Source organism: Mus musculus, chromosome 1 (genome assembly GCF_000001635.26).
Source record: "Mus musculus strain C57BL/6J chromosome 1, GRCm38.p6 C57BL/6J".
Classification (NCBI taxonomy): domain Eukaryota; kingdom Metazoa; phylum Chordata; class Mammalia; order Rodentia; family Muridae; genus Mus; species Mus musculus.
This window is the reverse complement of record NC_000067.6, coordinates 126,023,701-126,040,209: the sequence shown is the minus strand read 5'-3', so window position 1 is coordinate 126,040,209 and position 16,509 is coordinate 126,023,701. Positions and strand designations below refer to the sequence as shown.

Below are 16,509 nucleotides of genomic sequence, written 5' to 3'. Positions count from 1 at the left end.
AAGAACAGACTTGCATGGGTCTCTGACATGTTTTCTCCTAAAGGGAACTATCAAACCCTTTAGAAGTCTGTCAGTCCCAAGTCAGATTTTGAAACAAAGAAATAAAGTAATGCTACCCGACACCTCTGCTTGGGTTCACGTTAGAAACGCCACTCACATGTCATGGCTCTCTCATCTGGTGATCTGCTCTCAGAGGCAGGAGGAAGCCAAAGTCTGGCACTGTCGTGGACAGATATTGAGCTGCATGTGAGTCTCCCAGCTGTATCCATGGAATGGTGTTTAGGTTGTTTTCTTACTTCCATCAACTCTGATGTCACAAGCGGATACATCTCTAAAGCATCCTCAGGCAGAAAGCAACACCTTATTTCTTGTGTTCTTTGAAATTCAATAACATGTTCCCCTGTTGATAGAGTAAGCAGGAAGTGTCACTCTCTGCAAAAGTATTGTAAATCTTGGCTTTGTCCCCAAGATAGCTTTTTGGGTATTGATTACACATCAGAATCTCTGAGTAATGGTCAAGGAGCTTTTTATTAAAGCCCACGTCCCGTATTATCTCTTCTTCTCTTATGATATATTATATATGAACTCTTAAAAATTCATGGGTTCTGCATTTTTCCCCCTGTCGTTTGGGTCCTCTTTGTGCTTGTTTGGTAAAACTTTAACCACGGCAGCTTTTAACTTGCATTGGCTTAAAAAGAGTTATTGGGGAAAAAAACACAACAGCCATATAAATGCATACTGAAAAATATTAGGTTTAAAAATGGCAGGAGCAAGTCGTGGAAAATGAGACTTCTATTTTGCCATATAATTTTGTCAGTTGCAGATAATATATTCCATATCTGATATAAATATTCTCGTTAAATTGGAATGACATTTCAGTAAAATACTGTCATTTTCTACATCTGCAAAGACCTCACAGCCCCTGATCTATACTGTGACCTTAAGATTATGAATCTTGAAAATTTGTAGTTTTTATGAAAGAAACTCTTGGCTTCGGTCTCTGTGTTTCTATATATCATTAAACTGAAACTGTAGCTTTTATTTTGCATTTCTCATATTATGAATATCAGAGAACATGAACCATTCAAGTTGGTAATCTATAACAGAATGTGAAAGAGACATTTATTGTGGACCAAGGTATGGATTTTACCAGTTAAATGGATGTAAATAAGATAATGCCAGAAAGGAAACCAATATGTACTTTCCACACAAATGGTATTTAATAAACATCACCAAATATTTCCATTGACAACTATGACTCGTAGGATGCATTGTGTCTGTGGGTCTCCAGTTGGTTGGTTCCCTATGTTGTACCTTATTGGACACTGCAACATCATGGCTAAGATTTGGGCTTGGAATCTTACTTACATGTCTTTTTGCTGTAACAAAATAACCAACATGGCAACTTAAGGGCAAGATAGCTCATTTGGGCTCACAGTTCTCAGGGATGCAGGCTATCTATCATGGTAGAATAGTAGACATGGTAGTAGACATTGCATCTGCAGAGAGCAGAAAGGAAATGGGGCTGGTACATGAAATAAGTGCATGGCAGGGGATAGCTTACCCACAACCATAGGAAGGAAGATGAAGAAAGCTGTCTACCCGAATGTGTTTCTAGAAACTTCTATCAGTTATCCCCAGGAATACTGTGTACTCAGTTTATGTTATTGTCTAATAAAGCTATCTCAGAATTTATGTGCAAAGTATCAGATGCTGGTGGTATCCTAATAGATGTAAAACAAGGTTATGTAGCCGCCAGCAGCCACAGGTTACTGGGTTCTTGAAAGGAAAGTTGGGGTTGGATGGGAAAGGCGGTGAGAGAAATAAGGAGCCAAGACAATGTTCTCTGATCAAGGCCCAATGTATACTTATGAGTCTGAGCTTATAAAGGGAGGGGACCCCTCCCCCACTTTGCCAGGATCTCCTGGTCTCTTTGTCAGGATCTGTCAGGAAAACAAGCTGAGCTGCTCAGCTTCTTGCAGGAAGCTGTGCAGATGTGGCAGACGGGACTTTACCTAGGTCAGAAGACTGCACCCGAGGTGAGCTAGCAACTGTGGCAAACAAGGTCTGAGCCAGTCTGGTCAAGGCTGGAGGGAGGGCACAAGGTTCTTTAATGAGGAGTCTATAAATTTACAGTTTAGTTGAAGAGCCTCAACATATGTGTGTGCATGTGAGTGTGTGTGTACATATGTGTGTGCACAGCAACACCTAGAAATTCTCAACTCTACCATATGCTTGGGGGTTGACCAACCTTCATAATTACCTGATGTAACAAGTAAAGTCTACTGATTAAAAAGAGAACTGGGGTATAGAGGGGTTAAATATCTTTCCCCCAAAAATCAAAGAGCTGGGATATTGAAGAGCAGGGACTGAAACCTCAGAAGTCAAGTGCTTGACCACAGAACAGCTATTAACCAGAACAGATAATGATTGCTGGATAAGAGCAAACATCAGAGGAAAGCATGACAGTTGAATTCTAGTCTGCACGCCTTTTAAATTAAGTAGGCAAGGTTGGAGTTTCCCAAATGGAGGACTGGCTCTGCCTCCCTTTAGTGGAAAATTCCTCTCTAACCAGCCTACACCTATGTTCTATGGCTTCTCCACTCCAGCAGTGCTAGAGATGAAGGTGGGTCCATAGAAATAGAGCTTATACAGTTACCTCTCAGAAGAACTTTAGTAAGATGGGTGTAGGCTCTCAGCCATAGGCTTTAAATCGGAGAGCAGTAGAAGACATAGTCGCTGTATGCATCAAACTAGAATCCTGAAGAGAGGGCTTTCGCTCCCTTCCATTTCCAGAGTATTAAAAAAGGTATGGCATCATAGCACAGATAGTATGATGGGGTCTTGAAGGGAGAAAGCCTTCAATTCTATAAGATGAGGGGAATTTCCAATTCTTACAAATTTTATTGCACACATTGGAAGTGCTCTGGTACCAGATGAGAAGCTGCCATTGAACAAGATTCCCCCGTATTATTTGTGTGCACATAAGGAGCATGATTTAATACACCTCTTTGTTTAATCTCTCCCACCACATAGGCAGGCTTTCTCTACCTCCCTCAAGTGTCTTATATAGTATCTCTCTTGGCACTCAAGGTCAACTTGAGAGAGCTAGCAGTTCTTTCTCAAGTCTACCCATCTCCTACATTCTAGTTTCTTGTCACTTTAATCCCTCCTCTCAAGGGTGTGTGCACATGGGTAATGCCTGAACAAGGCTTCTGCTTTCTCAAGCCTAGGTATTGAGTGCAACTGTGCAAACAGATGTAGTTTTGTTAGACAATGGGTAGGGATAGATGGGCAAGACCGAGGGATCACATCTAAACTCTTGTATCCTGGAAGAAAGAAGAGAAAAAAGTCACCAGAACTCATGCAGGGAATGGAAAGCCATTCGAGGTGTTTAACTCTAGGTCACATGGCAAGATGCAATCAGAGTTGCTTCCTGGAGTGTGGGTGAAATCTATCAAAGCAGAAGCTGTTCTATTTAACAAGTGCCACCAGATAAATCCTATAACAAAACATAAGAGACGAGGCTAAAGACCTTTAAAGCATTAACATACAAGTGAAGCTAATGGAATGTTTCTGGAAGTTTACATAGGGATGACTTCTACATGTCTACACTAGCAAAGGCATTGATGCCAGGCTGTCTTGTAAGATGGAGTCACAGAGGGATTAAAGGATGCAGTTTAGTTGGTAGAGAACTAATACACAAAGCCCTGGGTTCCATCTCCAAGGCCGTATACACTGAGTATGGTAGTGCATGCCTTTAAGCCTGAGGAATTAGAAGTAGGAAGATCAGAAGTTCAAAGTCATTGGTGTTGTAGTTAGGATGTGAAGTGCAACCCCCCCCCCCCCATACACAAATAAGCTTGCATGTTTGAACAATTGGTTCCCAGCCCATGGCACTCTTTTAGAACATTCTGGAACAATGGAGAGGTAGATCAATGGTGGAAGGTGGTCACTAGGGGTGTATCCTACACCCACTCGAGTCCATTCTTGAATATGGAAACATGACCAGACAGCTTTCTACTCCCCCACTTCACAGCCTCACTCCCCATCATCTGCCGTGATGGTCTGTAATACTCTGAAACTCTCAGCCAAAAGAAACCATTCACCCTTTAAGTCGCTTTTGTCAGAGCATTTTGTCACAACAGAAAGTAACTGAGAAATTTGGTACATAGTGAATTCAAGACCAGCCATCAAGGGTTGGATGAAACCCTATCTGAAAAAAAGAAAGTGAACAGAGCTTTTGGCTAGCTATAGATATCTGTTAAGAAGCAAGTATAGACTAACTAAGTTATATTTAACAATATATAAGGACATCATTGGGCAATAGTACTGAAAGCTAGATCTTGAGACAAGTTTCTCCTATTATGATTCTTAGTCCCAGATTTCAGCAGAGAGAAATAGGATATGAAAAAAATTCTTGGCATTTTTTAAACAATCACTTAAAGAGATCACTGTGCAGCAAAAAATAAAGTATCTGTAGCAAGGCAGATGAAATGATTGAGTGTTATAGATATTGATTAGCAAGAAAATTAAATGTGCCCTCTGTACTCTGTGAGGGTTTAAGGTTTACCACAAGTACTCTCCCATCATGGCTGCCTGCCGGGTTGGGGTGGGGGGAGCAGGTTGGGGTGTTTCTCACCATCATTTAGAGTTGCAGTTGCAGGACAGTGATAAGTACTCAGGTACTAATGGCACCCATAAAACGTCAATAAATTGCATAAGTAAGAGGCTTCACACCTCTGCAAGTGACACCAAGACAGATGGCTCCCGACTGGAGAGTTTCAGACAAGGCGTTCTAAAGATAGGCCGGAATTAGATGGTAATGGAGAGCTCCTGTTCAGGATTCGGATGCTAAATTAAGTTAGCCCGTCCACTCTACGGAGCTTCATCCGTTACACCTGCAAGGTGGCTGTCGAGATGCACGTGGGTGGGTGGTTACCACTTTATCTGTTGCCTGTGGCTTGTGCGGGCCCCTAGAATTCTAACCACCGTAGCCTTCTGTGTGAGGTTCATATCTGTGAGGTATGGAGGCTGTTAGCACCCATACAGCCGACCAGACATGAGAAAACCTCTGATGTCGATATATGACACCTTAGCTTTGTGCCTTCCTGTGGCACATGGTATCTTGCAAGTCTGCACAGATAAGCTGGGGTTTATGTGATAGCTGACATAGAATAACCTCCCACTAGAAGGGAATCTAGGAGTGATATTGCCCACTCTACCAATGAGACCTCTGGGAGAAATAAGCACAAGAATGTGATTTTTGTAGCAGTATAGAACCTGATTTGTACCATTCAGCTAAAGTTTATTGCCGATGCTCTTGAGTCCGATAACCAAGAATGTGTCGTCTTCCATCTGGAGAATTTGGGGTATGTTATTGTTGCTTCATTTTCTTCTGCAGAGCTGGAGATTGAACCCTGGCTCTCATATATGGTAGTAAAGCATTCTCCCACCAGCTGTACTCCTTGCGCCCGGGTCTTATTTTGATATTGATTTGATCTCTTATAGGAAGGCTGGATACAATGAGAACCCATTGTTGTGATAACGATGGTACCTTGAGATAAGCTGAACACTCTGTAGATCAGACACTTAATAAGTATATGCTCATGTCTGGAACCTCATATCACTCTCGTGTTAGCAGTTTACACCCAGTTTTACCGTTGCAATGCATTTGATAGGGAAAACATAGCTAGCAACACTAAATAACCTCCTGGAGCCAGTGTGAAGCAGAGCTAATGGGGGTGGGGGTGGGGGGCTAGGCATGGGGCACGACTTAGCTCAGTACTTAAAATGCTTGCCTCCCAAATTTGAAGTTTGATCCCCAAAAACTCACATTAAAAACCAGAAACAAATAGTAGTAAAAACTAGGCATTGTGGCATATGCTTATGACCTCGGTGGTGGGAAGGCACAAACAGGTCCCTGAAACTCATTTGCCAGAATGCCTTGTCTACTTGGTGAGTTCTAGGCCAGTGAGCATATTCTTTAAATAAGTATCCCAAGGAATGACACCCTGAAGTTGTCCTTTGGTCTCCACATGCTTGAGCATCCATGCACACATAACCCTCCCCACATAGCCTCCCCAAGCACACACACACACACACACACACACACACACACACACACACACTGAGCCTAAGATCTGTGTGGTTCCCAAACCTCATCTTCTAACCACTTACTCTAAGATCATTGGGTGTTTAATTCTTAAGCCATTACTTTGCTGAGCCCTGTCCTGCTTTTACAGGAACACCTCCAGAATGCAAAATCAGGAACCCCTGCCTTGAAACACTCTGGCTCAGGGGTTGTCATCCCTGATCACCTCTGTCCTCGCAACAGCTGCAGCAGTGGCAGTGAGCTATCGCTGTCAAGCACCTGCAGCGAGTACTCCAGTGGCTCCTCCTACACGTGGCAAGACAGGAAGCTCATTGGGAAAAGGGTAAGGCTCCTGTCGGGCAAGTCAGCTTCCGAGAGAACAGGAAGAAAATCCTTTGCTGGCTGGAGTTTGGCCATGGAGGCAGAGTGGGTGGCCATAAGGAAATGTGCATTTGCTGATTATTTGCCCATTGACCATGGAGGCCTCTGCTGGTCAGTGCCGTGGGCTCATAAAACATAAAACATGATGGGGCTGTACATCAGATAACTACAGAATAGACAGATAAATTGCTGGAACAGGATGTGGGGAGCAAGGTTTGATGAAAGGACAGGCTATTCTTCCTTACATGCAGGAATGTCTTCCCTGCTTCTTGTCTTATTATTTTATTTGTGTATCTATATCTATATCTATATACCTCTATCTCTATCTCTATATGTATGCATACATATACATGTGCATGTAAACACACATATATATGTGTATTAGTGACTATGGAATCTAAAAGTCAGTCAGCCTCTGCTGTTGTTTCTCAGGACTTGTCCATGTTGTTTGAGACACGGTCTGCCTCTGGCTTGAATCTTGAACTTACCAGTTTGGCTAGTGATCCCCAGAGTCCCTGCCTCTGACTCTTCTGCACCGAAACTGCACACCCAGCTTTTGGGGGGTTCAGGGGAATCTGATATCAGGTTTTCAATCTTGTATGACAAGCACTTTACTGACCAAGCCACGTGCTTAGCCCCTTTCCAGGGTGTGGGACAATCACTCCTGCAAGATCCCATCCCCTCATCTGCACAGAGCTTACCAAGCTGCAGGAACCTCTGAGCAAGCTTCCTGGCATATTGGAACAAGCCAAGTATTTCAAAATAGCTACTTTAGCAGTTCCTCAAAGTTATAGGAAAGCAAAGTTCACCAGGATAGAAACTCCAAGTCAGAGGATTCAGAGTTGACTTTTCTACTTATTTGTATGAATTTCATTCGTGGTTTTCAGTACTTTAGAAACCAAAAAACTCCAGAACGTATAGACTCTACTGGTGAGAGAGTAGCTTTGTCATCTGCTGAACCGGAGCTCTGAAAAAGAGTTCCAGCTTGCATTTTCAGGTTATTCCTATAGACTCAGGCTTCTAATGCAAAGCAGAGAGCAGACTGCATTTATCTATACTGCTCCCATAAGAGCTCTGAATAATGACTGCCAGGATCCTGGCCAAGAAAATGATGGGACAATGATCAGAGTGGTTTTCTTATCTCACTGCGTTCCTGAAAGGTTTTGCCCCACATGGCTCCCTTCTCTTCTCCCTTTGTCTTTTTAAAGATTTATTTTTATGTATGTGTATGAGTATGGTCATGGTCATGTGGTCAAACAAGTAGCCACAGAGGACAAAGGAGGGCATTGCATTCCTTAGAATGAGAGTCATGGGTGGTTGTGAGTACCCTTCCTGTGAAGCTAAACGTGGGTCCTCTGAAGGAGCAACTAGTGTTCTTCCCAGCTGCTAAGCCCTGTTGTGTACTTTATTTTCTTTCTGCTTCCCCTTTCTCTCCAATGGCTATTTTTGCTTCCTTCGTTATTTTATTTGTATATATATATATATATATATATATATATATATATATATATATATGTTGGGGTGCACATGTGTATACAGGTTCATGCCTTCGAATGCAAGTTTGTCTATATACCAAAGGGAGCCTTCTAGCCTCTTTCTTTCTTTCTTTCTTTCTTTCTTTCTTTCTTTCTTTCTTTCTTTCCTTCCTTCCTTCCTTCCTTCTTCCTTCCTCCCTCCCTTCCTTCCTTCCTTCTCCTCCTTCCTTCTCTTCCTTCCTTTCTTTCTTCCTTTCTTTCTTTCTTTCTTTCTTTCTTTCTTTCTTTCTTTGCTTTGTCTTGAGCTGAGATCCCTCTTTGATCTAGAACTCTCAGAGCAGGCTAGGCTGGCTGGCCAGCAACCTCCAAGTATCTATTTGTATCTTCCTGGACAGTACTAGAATTAAAAGTATTCACTAGTATGCCCAACTTTTTAATTTCGGTATTAGGGATCAAATTTGGGTCATCATAGTTGCATGACAAGAACCTTACCCACTGTCTGGACATTGTACCTGTCTATCAGGAAAAATAACTGCTGGGCATTATTCTAATTGGGGGCAGTCTTTGATATACTAAGGCAATCTCTCCCTTGAAAGAGAGAAAATAAAAACCCTTTAGGTGACACTCCTCAGATGGCCACCCAGTGATAATCCAATTGTACCTATGACATTTTACAGCCTGTGACAGCTCAAAAAGTATACTTTTTAGTTCTCAGGGCCCCCGCAAGCTCTATCTGGACCCTCGAGACATTTTAAAGTTATATTATTTCTGCAGTTTGTGCCTGGCATCAGGTGTTTTATTTAGTATTGACTTACATAATAAATCACAGGATTCTGAACAGGAACACATTGTTAAATTTTATAATAATAAATGTGTGAGTAATAGCTTCTTTGAGCCCACAACTATTTTTTAAATATCATTTGTTGTAGAAACATTTCAAGAAAAGCGTGTATAAAATTCACTAGCCTTTCTCGATAGGGAAATCTGGTTTCTAATAGATTCAGTTACAACCATATGTGGCCCACTCTTAAAAGTACTGCACAAATACTAACTCATGTAAGACTTACAACGTATTTAAGTTTTCCTCATCTATGTATTCATGGATGCATGCTGGGTATATCTATTTGCAGATATACGTGTGTGTGTGTGTATGTGTGTGTGTGTGTGTGTGTGTGTGTGTGTGTGTGTGTGTGTGAAGGCCAGAAGTCAGCCTCAGTTATTATTTCTTTGATACCATCCACCATGTTCTTTTGGAACAGTCTCTCACTGAACCTGGATTCACCAGTTCAGCTTGGCTGGCTGCCTGCAGCAAGCCCCGGGGATCTGCCTGGCTCTGCCTCGCCTGTATTGGAATTCTAAGCACATGCCACCATGCCTGACATTTAAAAACTGGGTTCTGAGTATCAACCTCCGATCCTCATGTTTGCATATAAGCCCTTTACTGACTAAGCTGTTCTCCAGACCCAACTCTCCCCAATTCTTAGCTAAGAAAACCAAGGTTCTGAGGATTTAAATATATGTCCCAAGAACATAGCAGTGTATGGTAACACCAGGTATTAGTTCTAGAACCTTTATTATTGATGGTCTGTTATCCCGGCCTTGTTGAGTCACTCTTACATATAGAAGGCCTATACCTGCTGCTGGCATTGAGTTATTCCCATGAACACCAACAATTCCTTAAATAAAATGTAGTATTTTCCTGGCAAGAGATAGAAAGGTCCTGAGAACACTAACTGTGCCCCCAGCTTATCAGAGGTCTCCTTCAGTCTCCTATGCACTCTATCCGACTTTCTTGAACAAAGAATGTAACAGTTATAGGAAATGACCCTCCCCAGGCTCTGTCCCATGAGGTTCTCATGTTCCCCTGCTACCCCTGCCAACTTTCAAGATTGGTCCACACTTGTCTCAACTCACCAGCGTCAGCTCCCATGAGAGAGAGATTCAGGGAAGGATGTGGCTTATCTCATCAGAAGATTAGAAGCCTCTGACTTTATTGGTATATTGAAATACAGCATGAACTGGCTGTGGACAAGAAGAGGAAAGGTTGGTAGGCAGGAGCTGAGTTTAGTTGTTGTGGGTTAAATAGATCTGCCATGTAGCTCTCGGAGGGCCCTGTTTCCTGGCTTCCTATCTCTGCGATCAGTGTGACTCTCAAGACCATGAGGAATCTTAGAAACGCACACCGAGCAAGCCCATTCTCTGTTCTATCTAGAATACTCAGGCTTTGGGATGAGATTTCTTCTGATTTCCAGAGGAGCTTTGAATGATGCAATTTCCTAAATTTAAGGAACAAAACTCCAAGAGGAAAAGGGTAGTGTCAGCAAATCACGTCTGTCCCAGCAGCTCCAGACACTGGAGGGTTTTCTGAAGAAAATAAATAATTGGACGTCAAGACAAATAAATGTGTGTGCTGGAGATAGCAAGAGTAAATTTCATGAAAATGGCTTAGATAGAATCGAATGTCCATAGCTTACAAAACAGTTTAGTTTCTGATGGAAGTTGCTGGTCCTTTTTAATGTCTGTCTTTAGTTCATATTCAGACTCTTTGACAGGGGCTAGCTGGTAGAGTGATCCTTGGAAACTGCCATATTTATTCCTAAAGTCAGTCATCATTAGTAATTTTAAAAAGATCCTGAGCAGGGCTGGAGAGATGGCTCAGTGATGGAGTGTTTATACCTCTCTTGCAGAAGACCCAGTTCCTATAAGCTACATTGGGCAACTCACAACCACCTGTATCTCCAGCTCTAGGGATGCAAACACCTGCTTTCAGCCTTTATGAGCACCTGAACTGGTGTGCACACAGCCACACACAGATACATACATACATAATACATGCATACATACATACATACATACATACGATTAAAAATAAAATAATGATTTTCAAGTAGGTCAGCCCCTCATTGTTTCAGTGTGCTAGTTTCTTATTTAAACTCTGAAATGCTATTGGAGGATCACTGGCAAGAAATCCTATGGGTTTTGTTTAACACCAGATAGTGCAGACAGAAAGGAGACTAGAAGTTCGGCTTGATATAGCAATACGTCACCCAGATTAAGAGTGTGGACTCCAGAGCTGGCAGCCCAAGTTCATATTCCACTCTAGCCACTTTGGGGTGGAAACCAATTTCACAGGTTTGTAGTGAGTTCCAGAAAAAGAAAAAAAAATGAGTCCAAATTTTTGTCCAAATCTCCTATCTCTGAGACCTGCCACAGAGTAGGCTTGCTGGACCTCAGAGTCCCACAGCAAAGGGAAAGGACTATGGTATCTCTCCCATGTTGGTCTTGAGATGCAGTTACAGCAGCACGCCAGTGGTTGCCATCTGGCAGGTCCTCAGTTTACGTTACTTCTCTGCTATGCTTCTCTGCTCCTTGTTATCCATTCTGTGAAAAAGAAAACTGTGGGGAATCCCATCTTTCACTTCCCATCCACTTTTGGAAGACTGGCATTTGGGAAGGTACAAGGACAAGAAACTGAGCTGCCACCTCAGTGGAAGAGTAACTACCACAGGGATGCCACTGCTAATGCCCAGTTACTCGTGTAGATAGGCACAGACATGTATGCAGGCACACGTGATAACTTCAGAAACCTTTCCTGACGCTCACCAAGGCAGAGAGCTACCAACCGTTAGACTGGCCGATTGAAATGCTTTCCTCTCTCGGTCCCTCCCTCTGCTCTGCCTTGACTCTCTATCATGAGGCTATATTGTCCTCTGCCCATTCCCTAAGTGAAACTTGAGGACGTCTTCTTGATTTGCATCTCTAACCATTCTTTTTCTTCCACCTGGAAGACATTTTCTTCATGTAGAACTCTAGGTAAGTCGGTAAGTCTTTCAAGGAATAATTAAGATTAAAAAAAAATCAAATGACTTTCCTTTATACCTGTCACTAACTCCATATAGACCCATGGGTCTTTCCTGTGAACCTCTACGATAGGCAGCCTATTTCTACTTCTCATATGTATTTTCTGGACATATAGTTAGCTGAGCTAATGGATCCTCACTCCAGTTGGGTTTTCCACTCTTAAAGGAATAGTTCACACATTTCATTTCTCTATTTCACCATGCCACTTAGTACAGGGTTTTGCGGAGTCAAAGTTTACTGCATAGTTACTATTGTACAAATTGTTTATATGTGAACATTTACCACCCACTTATACAAATTAAATCTACTGAGGGGCATTTCCTTTGTTTCTTTGAGATCTGTTTGGTTCAATCATGTCTGATACCTATATTTTTCTTTCCTAGCAATCATCGCGGATCTGGGATAAAAGACTAAGTATTGATTCTTCGCTCCCAAGTGGCTTCGCCAGCCCTGCAGATGAACTACCTCCGACCCGTATCAAAGAAAGCCACATTCTAGAGGGACTGAGGAAGCTACAGAAGCGGAAAGTGTTCCTTGAATCACCATCATTGGTGATAAGCAAATGGGGTTATAAAGATTGCATGAACTCGAATGAAGGGATCTATTCGCCAGGAATTAAAACCAGCAGCCTCAAGGAGTGTCCGCCCTGCCAACCGTCTGGCATGGGGATCCCCTGCCAGAATCTCCATCAGACATTCATCTATGATGCAAATTCTCATGAGGATGCACATGAAGAACTCCCATCCTCAGCCTTGCCACTAACATCTCCGAGCCAGGGCTACAGAATACAGGGCAGTAAATTGACACACAGTGTTTCAGACAGTCTGTTTAACTGGGAGCCACATAGGAAGTACTTTGCAGAAGGTACAGCCTCAGTATATACCAGAGAAATGCCTGAAAGGCTAGCTCGTTGTGCTAGCCACTGCCCCTTGGAGAGGAAGCTATGTCCCAGTATACACCTGCCCTGGGTGCAAAGAGACAGGGACCCACACAGCCAAGTTCATGGCCATGTGCCTCTGAACCTGCAGCTCTCAGATACCGATGACAATGAGACCCTAAACGAGCTACACATAGAGAGCAGTGATGAGAGAAGCCCTTCAGACCTGTCCTTGACTGGGGACACCGACAAGTCCATGGAGAACCTAGAGGTGGGATTCAGAAAGTCTGAAGGTGGCTCTCGGGACATGGGAGAAGAAGCATGTCCCACCCACTTAGAGACTAGCCCGAAGGCATTCAGTTTCATCAAGCAACAAAGGGTTGTCAAGAGGACCTCTTCGGAAGAATGTGTCACGGTCATATTTGATGCAGAAAATGGAGAGCCAGTGGAATTCAGCTCTCACCAGGCTGGAGTCGTCACTGTCACCAGGGATGAAATTTCCATCAGCTCAGCCCTTGCTGGGCCCTCAGAGGAACTCACTGAACTTTCACCTCAGGAAATTACTCACTTCCAGGCAGGAGCTACTGCAAGAGACTGTCCTTTTCTGAAGAGACCTGAAGAGGAGACTGCGAAAAACATTCCAAAAGATGAAAATCATATTCTCACAGCTCCGAATGACTTCTTCAGCTCCCAGACTATAATAACTCAGAATTCCCCAAGACCAAAGCTCGCCAAACCCACACAGGGGGTAGCCTGGCAGAGTAATTCTAGACCTGTTGGAAACATGGGTGTCTACACAAAGCAAGGTCTGACAAAAATCCCTTCCAGAGGCAAGTCTTCACCTCAGAAATCCAAACTTGTGGAGTCTATGCCCACCATGCTGGTCCCCTCCAGTGCCCTAGTGACTCCTGAAAAGACACCAGCATCCCCTATGGGGAAACTCTCACAATGTAGAAAGGCAGAGAGCCCTGGTTCTCTCTGTGATGTACAGCCAGAATCACACATTCCAAAACACCCTGCCCAGGTTCCTCATATCCCCAAAATTTCCAATAAGAAGAACTGGGTTCAGTGCCCCAGGAGTCAGACTTCAGGGATCCAGTCACGGCATCTCATGGGGAGAAGTGACAGTAGTGAAATGAGGTCCAATGGCTGTGTCTCTGCGCCACAGACAAGAATGAGGTCTCCCTCCCCTCCAACCCCTCCAGGGAGATCAGTGTCACTCCTGGTTAGACCCAGTTATGATTACCCACCACTACCATCACCTGCCAAACCTGAAACTCAGGGCCCTGGAGACGCTGTAAGTCCAGGGTTGAAATCCCCGCTGTTGAAAGGATCCTCTGCTCCTCTTGTCTCTTCCAGTCCAGTGATGTCAGAAATACAGAAGAAACCATCTGTGGCCTCCAGAAAGTCTGCCTTCCCTCCAGCTCTTCCCTCAACCCAAGCGGTAGTGCACACCAGATACCCTGAACACATAGCCTCCAGTCCATTTGCTGTGACGACTTCAGGGCCCCCAAAAGTCTCTCCAAAAAGAGGCATCCCTAAACCTCCCCCTCACCATGCACTAGGAACTGCCCACATGGACACAGACTTACAGACACCCAAGACTTGTCCTTCAAGCTGTGAACTGCTAGAGGTGACATCTTGTAAAAGCCTGTCTCCAGGGAGAAAAAGACAGTTGAGTGACAGCACTGTGATGCCCCACAGGCCTTCCTTCTCAGGAGTGAATGAGTCCTTGACACCTCAGGTTAACAGTCCATCCTCCTCTTCCTCATCCTGTAGAAACCAAGGGTCCTCACAAGGTGGCCAGAACTCTCCCGAGAAAGGACCTAAAACTCGCCTCCCAGTAGGACTCAAAGTTCTCATGAAGTCTCCTCAGTTGCTCAAGAAAACTTCCTTGGTACCAGGGAAACAAGAAAAGGATAGTTTAAATGAAGCATCTCGAAGCTGTGTAGCAGCAAACACGTCTAATCCTGAGGACTCCAAAGACCCTGCAAGTCTGGAGACCTCAAGAGATGAGAGAACCACAGCCTTACTAGGTGTGAGAGGTCCCGACAGTCTAGCTAGAGGACTTGCCTTAGACTCAACAATGCCAGAATCGTTAGAATGTAGCATCTCCAGAGATGATGGAAGAGATGGGGCAGACAGCAGAGCCATAAAAAGATCCTTCTCCTCCAGCAAGCCACACCTAAAGCCTGCTCTAGGCATGAATGGAGCCAAAGCTCGGAGTCAGAGCTTCAGCATCCACTTGGGAGAGAAGCCTTCCACACCCCCAACAGAAGGGCCAGGCAAGATTCGAACTCAGATTATCACCAACACGGCTGAAAGAGGCAACTCCCTCACCAGACAGAATATCTCAATGGAAGGGTCCCCAAGCAAGACCCCCTCTGTCTCAACATCTGATAATCTGCCCAATGCTGGAAGGCCCCTGGGAAACCCCTTTTCCAGGCAGAGTTCTCTCTGTAGCACCGGAAGTTCTAGCAGCCAGCACGGAAGCCCAAGCAAGTTACCCTTGAGGATGCTCACAAGGCCGGAAGGACTCCTCACTCCTGGAGTGGAAGACCAACGGCTCTCTACTCAGGAAGAGTGTCCTGAAAGAGGTGTACATGAGCAATCTAGCAGTGACCACCATAGGCATCCATCTCCTCTTTCAGACTGCCCTCAGTTCCTGCACGTTCCAGGGAGGATGCAGCGCCCAAGCAATTTGGAAACAAGTGGGATATCTAAGCTAGAAACTTCTGGAAGGCATCCAGATGCTTCTTCAACTGGGACTAGTGTCGTGAGCCCAGAAGCCCCCCTCTCACCCTCCATCGAAGAAAAGGTCATGTTGTGCATTCAGGAGAATGTGGAAAAGGGCCAAGTGCAGACAAAGTCTGCCTCTGTGGAAGTGAAGCCCAGGGCAGGGCCTTCGTTCACCAGCTGGTTTGGTTTTCGAAAGAGCAGGCTTCCAGCTCTCAGTAGCAGGAGAATGGAAGCTTCCAAGAGTAAAGTGGAAAAGAAAGACACAAAACTGAAATCTGAGAGGAAAAAAGAAAAGAAGAAAGCTGAAGTACAATCAAAGATAGAAAACGAACTGAGTAGGGGGACCAAGAAGGCAGATGGTCAGAGTCCAGACGATGGTCTGCAAAGCTCAGAGAGTCTGAAAGTATCCCAAGACATTTATAACCAAATGAAGTTGGAGCCAAGGAATAGACCCAGCCCTGCTGTGTGCCCAACAAAAGATGCCTTCATGACAGAACTTCTAAACAGGTAAACACATGTGAACGGAGAAGGGCAATGTAGAGGGGTCTCCCTGCTCCCCCAAACCCAAGGAGAGCTGTTTACTTCCTCATCATTAAATACCAGCCAAGCATAATCTCTACACACGCAGAGACTATAATCCCTTATACATTAGCTATAATTTAAACAGTGAAATAAAAGTTAGCTATAAAATGATAATTTAGTTCATGTTCCTTTCTTAACCAAGCCAATGGTCTTTGAAATTAAAGAATAGTGAGTTACATCCAGGTTGATAGCAATTCAACCCACACCAGGAACCATGAATGTATCCACATTGCATGAAATGGAAGAAAATTACACACACGTTTGAAAGCATGCCGATTTCATTGATCGCGCTGAGCAAATGTATACTTAGAACTTTCCAGAAGTAATTACTTTTCCTGCCGATCTTAAGCCAGAAATGTATTTAGCAATCACCCTTTGGCGTTTTATATTCTGTCCCTCCCCAAAAGCAATTATAAAAATAAAATAGAGGCTATGGAGAGATGGCTCAGTCAGTAATATGCTGACCTTACAAGCATGAAAACCTAAACTCCATCCTCAGA

At 43.9% G+C, this 16,509-nt stretch overlaps 1 protein-coding gene across 21 annotated transcripts in view; it reads left to right on the top strand.

Moving 5' to 3' along the window:
- Nckap5 (NCK-associated protein 5) overlaps positions 1 to 16,509 on the top strand; it is a 917,161-nt gene that overhangs the window by 790,587 nt on the left and 110,065 nt on the right. For 15 of the 21 annotated variants that reach the window (NM_001081756.1, NM_172484.3, XM_006529326.4 and 12 more), the window contains 2 exons: positions 6,246 to 6,437; positions 12,195 to 15,934. The exons of 1 other annotated variant lie outside the window; for it this stretch is intronic. In NM_001081756.1, the coding sequence (NP_001075225.1) occupies positions 6,246 to 6,437; positions 12,195 to 15,934 (3,932 nt within the window). Of the gene's footprint in view, positions 1 to 144; positions 247 to 6,245; positions 6,438 to 12,194; positions 15,935 to 16,509 lie in introns of all 21 variants that reach the window. 5 more of the 21 variants (XM_030252625.1, XM_006529331.4, XM_006529333.4 and 2 more) reach the window with 2 other exon arrangements.